Source organism: Cryptotermes secundus, unplaced genomic scaffold (assembly GCF_002891405.2).
Source record: "Cryptotermes secundus unplaced genomic scaffold, Csec_1.0 scaffold337, whole genome shotgun sequence".
Taxonomy (NCBI): Eukaryota; Metazoa; Arthropoda; class Insecta; order Blattodea; family Kalotermitidae; genus Cryptotermes; species Cryptotermes secundus.
This window is the reverse complement of record NW_019733323.1, coordinates 471,969-484,097: the sequence shown is the minus strand read 5'-3', so window position 1 is coordinate 484,097 and position 12,129 is coordinate 471,969. Positions and strand designations below refer to the sequence as shown.

Below are 12,129 nucleotides of genomic sequence, written 5' to 3'. Positions count from 1 at the left end.
TTAGGTAAAATCCTACTCAGTTGGGCCTAATTGATAGAGCCAGTCAAAATCTTCGGATACCAACATAAGAATAGACGTAACTGCATAAACCAGAGACAACGCAACCCATCAACGGGAGTTAAGACAAACATTAGAAAACTCCACATACACGTGACTTTGCACCTGAAGACGGAGACAGAATCTAGTCCCAGAAATTTTGTTTTTAATAAAAAAAGATGGATAATTTACAAAAACTGCATTATGAAAATGGTACAATTTTACCGATGTCTCGGCGTAACGTACTGCCTGTATCTTCAGGGTCGTAATATGTAAAGACTAAGACACTCTTTCGTAATTATGACGCATGGCATCCAGCACACAATCTGTCCAAAATCGTAGAGAAGAAAAAAACATTAATGATATAATTTTTGGAAATATCAGGCTAATTCCAAATTAATTTACAAAGTAACATATACATAATACGTTAATAATACCACCTCCGATGTAAAAGGTGTAGGTTTATAAGGGAAAACGTTAAACTTACGATTTGCAATTTTTTTCGCCTAGACAGCTTTTGCTTTCTCTAGCAATTAACATTTTCTCGTATATTACAAAGAACACTGCTGGGTGGTGTTCTAAACAACCTCGTTTATGTTAACAGTCCATGGCTTATTGCCAATTAAAATTACAATCTCTCATCAAAAGATAGAAACAAAGAAGTTATGTTCTAATTAACCTCAATAGTGTAAATGTTCAACAATTTTTCATACTTCTCTTCCTTTGACGCTACAGTCCCAATTTTGGCCTTGGCTTACCTCCATGAGATTCTCCGTTTCACTTCGGTTTACTAAATCTTAAACATTCGGTTGGACTCATTGGGTGGGTGAAAAACCAGTACACACAAAAACACCAAACATTAATGTCCTGAGCGGGATTCGAACCCACGATCCCGGCTTACGAGCAAGCGAAAACGGTGCATACTTTAGACCGCTCGATTACCGTGACAGGCCAATTTTTCATACTACGTATGAAATTAGAGTAAGCTGCCGTGGTGGGTTGTACGTGCCGAAAGTTAGGGATAAAATGAGACAATATCCGTAGAAAATGGCAAAACTTTGTACCTTACGTTCCAAGAATGTAGTTTTGCCATGTGTTCCGCTGGTCCTTGTGATTCTTGTACCTGAGAATTTATTTAATAGGGTGAATTATACACGGCACGCATACATTCGCCGCCATTGGTGCCAGGAATTTAGCTTCATATAGTTAATAAGAACACAAGTGTTCACCACAAAGTGAGATGGAAATTCATGCCTGTGGAAGTGCTACAGATCTCCACGACTCCGCACCACTGCCGCCATTAAACAGATAATCTAAACTTCAACACGTTCTGTTCACCCTGATCATACTTCGCACGGAACTATATAGCAGCCAGCAAGTGGCATATCAGATACAAATCTACACTGTCATCCATCAGATGGACGCTCACTAGCAACTTCCGTGTTGATGTCTACCTTTCATTTTCAGTTAACTTTAGCATGCGTGTTTACACACGCGCCGGCTGCTAACGTTATATCTCTTTTATAATGCCAATACACGACAGCGGGGTTACAAACACATTATTATGCTCTCACATAAATTACGTGCATGAAATGGGGGCGAACAGCATATTCTGAAATGAAAAAGGAGGTCATAGTTATTCAGTGGATGGTATTTGGGACGTGAGAGTTAATGTGTTCCAGTTGTAATCCTTGCATGCCTTGGACACTGTTTTGATCTGAAAAGTAAACATATGTCTGTCCTGGAGCTTAATTAGATACTGCGCTATGAAGATATGTGTGAGAGAGAAGGTAAGCTGTAGAGATGCAGACATTTCTTAACCTCAGTATTACGTGGAGATGAGTGGTCAGCTTCAGGTCTCGGCAGCTTTACCCTCGGGAAATAATTCCCGTTACCCATTACACAGAAGGCAGGGTGGGTCAACGAGAAAATGTGAAAACTGCAGAAAAGAAGAAATATTGGGTCGTGCTGGCAATCGGAACCCAATTCCCAGTTGCCCAGCCTGTCAGCCTAGTCACTACCCTGACGCCGATATGCAGTTGGGTTCTTTCTTGACTTATGTAACAATACTGTAACATGCAGACCTATTGTTATGGAACGTCCGCAATACACGCACACAACAATAGAACTGGTATCGCAGGAGGTACTTCTCATATATATACATTACTAGGCAACGGATGTCTTTTCTGTGGTGTGGTCCGACCCCAGTCTATATAACGAGAAGCCCATAATAACTGGCAGTTCAGTTGGAGCTCAGTCGTCAGTTCAAAGTCATTCATTCATTCATCAGTAATCTGTCAAGACGACAGGTCCACAGTCTCTTCCAAAACAGTTCCTCCACTTGATGCGATCTAGAGCTTTCTCCTTCAAATGAAACATCTCGCATACATGGTATCTCTGGTTTTGGAAAGAGACTATCCAGGAAAAGTGATAATGTGGTAGTTTTTCCATTTGCTTTCCACATCGCAGTACAATAGGCGTTCAAACCACTCTGGTCACGCCTGTTGCTATACGAACTTGAACCATCTCGAGCATTATTTACTCTGTGCTTCAAGTCGCTGCTGATGACGCTGCTTCCGGCATCAGTTTTTGGTGTCTCTCTTCGTCTGATGCCTANCGAGGGGGAAAAAATGTGGAACGCTTCACGATTTTGCGTGTCATCCTTGCGCAGGGGCCATGCTAATCTTCTCTGTATCGTTCCAATTTTAGTATATGTACCGCCGAAGCGAGTCAAAGTCAGTCTGTGAACAAAAGACTATATGTACACACGATAAAAAGGTAATGTTATCCCTGTGCTCAACGAAATAAGCACTACGCCTTGAAGGCGTATGGGGGAGTGGATGTATAGATCCACATTTTCTTGACCTCGGCACTAGCTGGAGGTGAGTAGTCAGCTTAACGCCTCTGTTCGCTTTACCCCGAGGAAGGAGCCTCAGGTACCCATTGGATAGGAGGTTGGGTGGACCCCAGTGTCGATCTGGACGATTTGGAGAAGAGAAAATTCTTGACCCTACCGGGACTCGAACTCCGACTCCTCAGTCGTTCTGCCCGTAGCCAGTCGCTATGCTGACTACGCTACTGCGGCTCCTATGTGCTGTAGTTATAGTGAGGCTTATAAATCCGTTGCCAGGTTACGACAAGTGAAAGCTACGGCATGTGCAGTCAGCAAAGTATTATCATGTGTATCGGTGACGTATAAGACGGAGTTTTGGATTGAATGATTGGATTTATTAACATCTTTCACACTCTCTCGCAATCACAATAATTTACAGCGCTATTGCTAATCTACCTCTTTGCAAATCACTAGGACTCGATAAGTCTTCTCAGTCATTTGTGAAGTGGGTAGATTAGCAATATGGCTGTAATTTATTGTGATTACGAGAAAATGTGTTAATAACTCCAATTATCCAATCCAAAACCCCGTCTTATAAGTCACCCATACACGTGACATAGTGTAAACATTTTTGAGATACAAAAGAATATAATTAGAATCATTACAGGACGTAGAAGTAGAGATTCATGTAGAGATTTATTTAAGAAATTAAAAATTCTACCTCTTCAATCACAATATATACTATCGCTTCTCTTATTTGTTGTGTACAACAAAACTAAATTTGAATTAAATTCCAATATCCATATCATGAATACTAGACAAAAATATAACTTCCATCTACCTTAAACAAACTTATTATTATATCAAAAAGGAGTCTATTTTCTGGCATAAAAGTGTATAATAGTCTCCCACAAAGTATCAAAAACTTGAGTAATGATACTAAACATTTTAAATCACAGCTAAAGAAATATGTGCATGCTCATTCCTTCTACTCTGTAGACGAATACCTCAATGTAAATAGAGAATAATGTAGAATTAAGCTATATTAGTTTAAGATAAAATTACTTGTACCAGTAGGTATTATTTTGACATGTTCTATATCCAGAGGTATTAACCTACTTAGGATCTATGGAATGCAAATAAATTCAATTCAATTCAATTTGCTGAGTGCACATGCTCTATAGCGTTGAATGTAAGGAAGATGAGCGAATGTTCGGAAGACAGAGGTCATGATCAGAACTGGGCAACATCACAGAATCTCTCTGACTATATACGCGGTAAATGTCCAAAATCAGTTAGAAAAGACGCTCTACAGGTCGAGAATGGAAATCGGTACCTCCAGCATGTGAAGCATATATACTGACCGCTCATCTGACACCTTCTATAAGCAAAATTATTCTGAATTTATTTATTTATAGTCCGTTTTGCTCTGTTGTCAGTAACTCAGAATGTACGGAGTCAAATTAGGCCGTACTGGACCCTGGCGAATAATGAGTTGGAAGAAATATGGATGGAAGTGGTCGTGGCATAATTTAAGTCACCATTTCCACAACTGCTTAGAGTGACTGACGAGGAGTACGAAAAGCGTCAGTCAGAGCAGTAGGTGTGACGCAAGAAAGTAGAACCGGATATGTTTGGAATACAAACCAGAAGTGATGGTGTTTGAGCGTAGTCGCTGGGTACACAGGTCGCTCATGGACGTGTGCAAATTCTGCCTTAAGGACGCGATTGGTGTTAGTAATGACTTAAAAAGACGAATAAATTTGATTTCTAATTTTCATTCTGTGACCTTCCTCCAAGCTGAATGAAAGTGTTTGTTAGTGTGACTTTACGGCGTTAAATTCGGACTCCAAAGGAGTAACAGGCGCATGGAGATAATTACTCAAAGATGAACTTTACAGTTTGTAATATAAAAGGTAAAAGTAATCCCTGTAACTGGCAGTGGAGGTCCATTGGGTCTCACATTTTTCTAGGCTATCGGCTCATAGCTGGCGGTGAGGTTGTCAGCCTTACGCGCCGGCAGCTCTTTACCCCCAGGAAGATTCCTGGTACTCATTTCTGTTAGAGGCTGAGTCGACCCCAGGGCAATAGTGCGGCTGGAAGGATTAAGTCAATTAAAAAGTCCAATGACTCCATCGGAAATCGAACCCACGGCCTTNTAGAACTTTCTCCTTCAAATGACAGTATCCTCTTCTGTCCCCAAGGTCATCCAGCATCTTCTTACGTCTTCTTCCTCGTCTTCTTGTCACTTCTATCCGCCCCTCTATATTTCCTAAAATATTATAAAGTAAGTAAAAAAAAAGTAAAGGTATTCCTGTAACAGGCCATGGAGGCCCATAGGGTTGTGAGATGTTCAGGTTCCCACATTTGTTAGACAATTGGCTCATAGATGGCGGTAAGGTTATCAGCCTTACGCGCCGGCCGCGCTTTACTCCCAAGAATATTCCTGGTACTCATTTCTGTTAGAGCCTGAGTCGACCCCAGGGCCATAGTGAGGCTGGAAGGATTAGGTAAATTGAAAAACATCCAATGACCTCATCGGGATTCGATCCCACCTTCCGGCTTGTAGCATAGTGCCTAAACCAACTATGCTACCGCGTGCCCCCCTTCACAAACTATTGTTACGAGATCAAATCAAAGAGAATGAGATGGGCGTTGCCATTTAGCATGAACAGGACAGATGAGAAACTAATACGAAACTTCAGTCGGAAGCTGAAGCGACGAGATCTCCACTTCCGAGAATCAGATTCAGGTGGCAGGATAGTATCATGGCATATCTTAAAGATACTGAGCGTCAGGATATGGGGTAAAACTAGTCTGGCTCACGTAAGGTTCCAGGTCGGGTTCTTGTGAACATGATAAACTTTTGAGCTCCATAAAAGAGGACATATTTCTTAACCAACTGTGCAATGATCGGCTTCTGAAAGAAAGACTCTACTCCCTGAAGTTGGCCATGGTAGGTTTACTTTAATATACCATAAACTTATAGAGAAATCCATTCTTTCTTTTACTTACACAAATGTCTTAAGGAACCCCCGAAGCCCCAAATTTTATGCTACTTTAACAGGTTATTTTCCCTTATACAGGCCTACGACATCATGCTACAAGCCGGAAGGTCTCGGGTTCAAGTCCCGATGAGGTCATTCGATTTTTTTCAATTGACCTAATCCTTCCAGCCGCACTATGGCCCTGGGGTCGACTCAGCCTCTAACAGAAATGAGTACCAGGAATTAATTAAATAATTTTCCTGCGGAGCAAAGCGCGGCCGACGCGTAAGGCTGACAACCTTACCGCCATCTTTGAGCCGTTTGTCTAGATAATGTGGAACCCTCAACGTCTCACAACCATATGGGCCTTCATAGCCTGTTACAGGGATAGCTTTAATTTTTACTTTTATGAAAACCCGTAATAATGCCCTGTTTGATCATCGACAAAAGTTTATTACCAGTATCTCGGGGCATTAAACAAACACGCATTATAATAATTTACACATATATTTTTAGAGTCGCGAATAAAGATCATATTCTTCTCAAAAAATTACTGAAAAAATAACTGATAGATATAACACTTTAAAATCCTTCATATCTTAAACCGACTGCAACAGAAATGAAAGTGGTTCAGGAAGTGCTAAACATTAGTCTAAACTGTGTGTTGCATTGAGCAATTTCCCCTGAGAGTCGCGTGTGCACAGTTCCCTTACAGGAACGGTGTCATGACATCAGTGCTTTTATATTTAATGTAAGAGCACTAATTGAGCGGCGCAAAGTGACACAAGTACGTCTGAGTGCGACCTGCTGCTGGTAGAGCTAAACCGTCATAAGCCAAACTCGCTTCCTTTAAATGCATGTCCTGATGCTTTTCCTTACGCACTGCAAACGCAGTTACAAACCCAACAGAATTGTGTGTCACTTTTATGACACTGAATAAATAACTCGACTAAATTGTCAACACATTGAATAAGCGAAATTTCGCATCCGGTAAGGAGCAGTTTAGGTAGTGGGCGCGGGTTATCAAAATTCTCACTTAAAATATTCAGTGATATGAGAATTTTATAAGAGAAAATTAAACTTTTCTATGTGTTCTGATCATGTTTTATTCTGAAGGAATAAAATATTTTATATGTGAGAAGTGGGTTTCCCACAGCGGTGACCGTGAAGAGTAGGCCTCCTAACTTATAGGATGTGACGCCGTGTAGTCTGCTAGCTACTTGTATGACTGCTTGCTCGGAATATTCTTTTTCGATTCTTATGATGGAGGCGCTACTTTCCATCGAAACGTCGGTAAAGTTCTATAAGAAAACATGTCATAACATCCCAGAAGACAGTACTGTTAAACATCATTAAAATTTCTTTTAAACAAAGTGTTCAGGAATAGATCTGTTAGTCTATGTAGCTAACATGAAGCAAGTGAGTAATTCAGAATATCAAAATGTGTGAGACTGTGATGGGTTGGGCGAGAAGGGTTGCATGCAAAATATTAGTGACGAAATTTCCTGACAGGCAATAATTTTGAAAATTGTGAACGAGTTAAAAGGATATTATTAAAAGCTGTTAGGACTGAGGTGGTTGGAACTTCATATAGAACGTGACCAATGACAGGCCTCAGCAGTCATTTATTTAATATTTTTCGTACACCTAACAACTTTCATCGCTTCTTAACGAAGTATTTCCCACTGATATTCACGTCTGTCTAGTATCATACTTATAAATGTATTTTCATATATAAATTTATTGCAAATATAATTAAATTTGCTGTTCATTTAATAAGATATTGTGTAGTTCTCTCCATCCTCCTGTTACTCCCTCTGCCCTACAGGCCCCACAGGTCCCACAGGACCCACGGGTTCCTGTAGGGCATAAATTGATTTATTCAATTCCAATTCAATATGCAGTTTTAATTGTGAAGTTATTGTAAAATATTTCCGTATAGAAGTAAGACGGACTAACGGACTGTTCTGTTATGTTTAAAACATAATTCCAAAGCAAAATATATTCATATAATTAAACTAGGCCTACATCAAAATACAAAAATTAAGGTTCGTTAATATAAAAAAATAAACTGGTCACATAAAGCATAAAAGACACAGGGCTTGAAATTATTAACCACTGACAGAACTAGAAGACACCAAACTTTCAAGAAAATACAAAGTGTATTTAGAAGATGGAGTTGCTGGCTATCTAAATATATTAGAAGATAGAAGAAACAATGGAAATATATGCTACATTGTTCACTAAGATTGACTTGGCAGCCGAAGAATTGAGCCAAAGGATTTATAAATAAGATTTTGTCTCCTAGTACTGATATAATGAATTTCGAGCCCTGGTCAATCTTCCTATAACCAAAAATGTAGAAACTAAATTTCGTTAATAAGCACAAAATTATGTCTAGTACTATTATGGGATTTCTGAAGCTGGATATTCCCCATGTACAATTCATATTTATCGATAGCAAAATTTATTTTAATTTACTGTTGTTGGCTGGATTGCAATCAAGTGCTTCTGACACTACAGCTAAAATTACCTGATGTCATCCAGTGGTTAGTGTTAGTTCAGCACTCATAACTAAGCTAGATCTGTGGTTCTCATAGCCCTGGTTACATGGCCCGGGATATAACGCCCTGTAGTCCAGTGAAGAACAACAGAAGTTTCGGAGGTAAGCACATGTAGACCCATTGCTAGGGAACGAATCTGCAAACGCGTTTCCATGGAGATGGATTCTTGGAAACCAGCCCGTCGCAGTGTTATACAAACGTTTCCATGGATAAGGATACGCCATGCAAGAAGAGAAGAGAATTGCATACAGATAAGAGAAAGGAGGCAACGCTGGGGGTATAACAGGGTTACCCTGTTCCTGGGGGATAAAAATACGGGGACCTGGCCTTCCAGGTTAGGGGAGTCTCGAATCTGAAACAGTATATGGTCATGAGTCCTGCGGGACTTGGACATGAGAGTGGCTGTGCTGGCGAAATTGTAAATGTCGGACCCATCCTCTCGTCAGAGAGGATGTTACATGAGGACTATGACTGCAAGTGTTCCGTTTATAAAATATTAGTGGTCGTGAGTCTCAAGAGGATTATCGCCAAGACGAACTGATTGGCGGTAAACCGCCAGTCGTAAAGTAACTCTGAATTCAGATAAGTAGAAGCCAGGAGAAGACAGTAAAAAACGTTCTAGAAGAGAAGCGAGCCGTAGTTCAGATTCGAATAGAGACCAAAATGGAACGAGTAAGCATGGAGCGAGTCACAGGCAGTCATTTATTATTGTGACTACGAGTGATTGTAAGATATGGTGTTAATAAATCCAATCATCCAACCAAAACCAATATAGTTATTAGTCACATGTGATAATATTTTCCTCAGAAACATCGGATGATTTTACCACACTACACGGCGTTGTATCTCATAAGATATAATTCTTTATCGCGCATAGTATTTGTGATACTACCGCACGCGGTAGCGTAGCTGGTTGAGGCACTATGCTACAAGCCGGAAAGTCGCGGATTCGAGTCCCGATGAGGTCATTGGTTACTTTAATTTACCTCATCTTTCCAGCCGCTTTATGGTCATGGTTTCGACTCAGCATCTAACAGAAATGAGTACCACGAAATTTCCTGGGCGGTAAAGAGTGACCAGGGCCTAAGTCTGACAACCTCAGCGCCTCAGCCGACTAACTAGAAAATGTGGGATCCTCGACATCTCAAAAACCTATGTTCCTTCACGGCCTGCTACAGGGATAGCTTTGCCTTTTTTAATCGCTATATATATATATATTTGAATTGACGCCTAATCTGGGATTGATCCAACTTCAGAGGTGCCATGTTCCTCTCCGGTGCTAACCCAATATGGAATTGAATGCATTACTATTGCAGATATTCCAGACTGGATCAGACCGCTATTATAATTGGGGCGTTTAAAGTTGAGAAGAATCCCAAGAGATCACTGGCTCACCTCCGCGGTTTTCACTGTCCGCTGGTTTCACTTGGATAGGACGGTTCATCTGAAACACACAAAATAACATTATCAGCTCCATATCTAACTAACCAGTTTTTTTTTAATTTTCAATACATTTCATGCTACTTTAACAGTCCTGACACTACCTTCTCTAAGAAAGATGCAGTTATTTTCAAATATTCTACCAGAGATCTCTCTGGCTCTGTTCCTACTTATGCTATTATTATTATTTTATTATTATTATTATTATTGTTACTGGAGGGGGTGGGCTTCCCCATGCACCGCGACTAGTAGTCTATTGTACGTCCCCCTTTGATGTTCTACCAGTCTCTATACCATACCGGTATTGGTGCTTGCCATCAGCCCCGACTCAGCCAGCGAGTTCGGCCTCTACTGGCTCAGCGGTACCTGATGCTTCCCACATCTACCAGAGGCGTTAGAGACTCTTGTTGGGCGGTAAATGTCCGATAATTTGGCTCAGAGGCCTCCTCGAGACATGAGGTTCTTTTACGTGCCGTAAAGCTACGACACGGGACCCACGGCTTAAAGTCCCTCCCAGAGGACTTGTTCCCTGATTTTTTCCGCCCTTAAAAATTCCACAACCTCCGCCGGGTTTGAACCCGCGTACCACGAGTCACGAGGTGGGAACGTTACCTCTAGACTACTGAGGCCGCTTTCCTACTTATGTTACTCACGAATACAAAAATCGCGCTTATGAGATTTTACACGAGATGAATAAATAGAAAAATATTACTTCCTGCAGAAGAGGGATTTATTTTCTGTAATGCATGGTTACAATGCAGTATACACAGGCCTAAATGATTAGGGACTTCTTGATCCGTTCTAGACATCTGATTCTTTCGACATTAAGAATAAACATTAAGAGATGAATTTAGTGCAAAATCCGCTTCGGGGAACTTCTAGTCAGTTATGATAAGACAATGGAAAAAACAAGGAGGAAACCAACGTCAAGAAGTGAAAATTATGCGGAACGTCAATTTGGGCATTTAGGAAATGTGTTTGTAGGTATATTCCGCGATTCTGAATGGGTGTGAAACTTGGTCTCGGACATTTGGGGAGGAACATAGACTTGGGATGTTTGAGAATAGGGTGTTGAGTAGTATCTTTGGATCGAAGAGAGTGAAGTCACAGGAGGTTGGAGCAGAACTGCATAATGAGGAGCTTCATACATTGTACTCTTCTCCAAGTACAATTGTATAATTGGAAAGATCAAGTCAAAGAGGATGAGATGGGCAGGGCAAGTAGAATGAATGGGGAACGATGAATGCATATAGGATATTGGTGGGAAAGCCAGAATAAAAGAGACCACTAGGAACACCAACATGCAGGTGGGTGTACAATATTAAAATGGATCTTAAAAAGATAGGCGGCCTTGTTTTGGATTGGATTGATCTGGCTCAGGATAGGGACTAGTAGAGGGCTCTTATGAACAAATAAAATGCTGGGAAATTCTTGAGTAGCTGCAGATTTGGCTTCTCATCAAGAGCTCCATGAGTAAGTAAGTAAGTAAGTAAGTAAGTAACATATTTACTCACATTCTGATTCTTAATCTCCCTATACTTAGCATGGGTCCCCTTGTCCATATATTTCATCCTTCCATTTCAGACAATAATCTTTTTTTCTTTATAGCACGAAACAAACATTTACTCTACAGAAACAGGAGACAATAAACCATTACTAATCATTGTTACACTCCAGGAAATTAAATTTTGGAATAGAAACATAAGTGTGTGGCACATGCTAGCGGGAGTTATTGTTTTGCTTTATCTCTAGAACTTCCCCAGAAATGGTAGGTGATTATGTACGTACAAAGCAGATAGGAGACATTTTCAATTAGATAAACATGTAACAATCACAGATAACATCTTGAGGAAGGGCAAACACAACCTGCGTGATTTGTGGTGTCCAATGAAGCTATTATGTAATGAGGGTCCGGGGTTACATGAATGAAGCCTGATAACACAGATAAGCCATTATACGTACGTATTTGATGGCGGTAAAAGCAACTGAAAATGAAATACCGTAGTAGCATATGTAGTAGGTATGATGTTTCGTGTGAACAAGTTACATAAGCGTCATCAGATAATATTATTATGCATGGTGGGGGTATTATATCTTGTTTCGGTGATGTGAGCGGGATTCGAACTTGTGTTAGAGACAGGAATTAAGAGCACAAACAGTGTAAGATTAAGGTATGTAAAGTACGTGTTTCTTTTTAGCCTACTTCCCTTATTTTTAATAAATAAAAGTAGGCTTATGAGATCACCTGTCTGTTTTTACCTCTGTGAAT

The 12,129-nt window shown here is 40.4% G+C and overlaps 1 protein-coding gene and 1 non-coding gene across 11 annotated transcripts in view; both read right to left on the bottom strand.

The window, feature by feature from the left end:
• LOC111867958 (CUGBP Elav-like family member 4) overlaps nucleotides 1–12,129 on the bottom strand; it is a 239,562-nt gene that overhangs the window by 216,405 nt on the left and 11,028 nt on the right. For all 10 annotated transcript variants that reach the window (XM_023858205.2, XM_023858213.2, XM_023858209.2 and 7 more), the window contains exon 2: nucleotides 9,816–9,864. In XM_023858205.2, the coding sequence (XP_023713973.1) occupies nucleotides 9,816–9,864 (49 nt within the window). The remainder of the gene's footprint in view (nucleotides 1–9,815; nucleotides 9,865–12,129) is intronic.
• On the bottom strand, nucleotides 2,663–2,767 carry LOC111867971. The gene has a single exon (XR_002843432.1). It is a non-coding gene; the product is annotated as a U6 spliceosomal RNA (small nuclear RNA).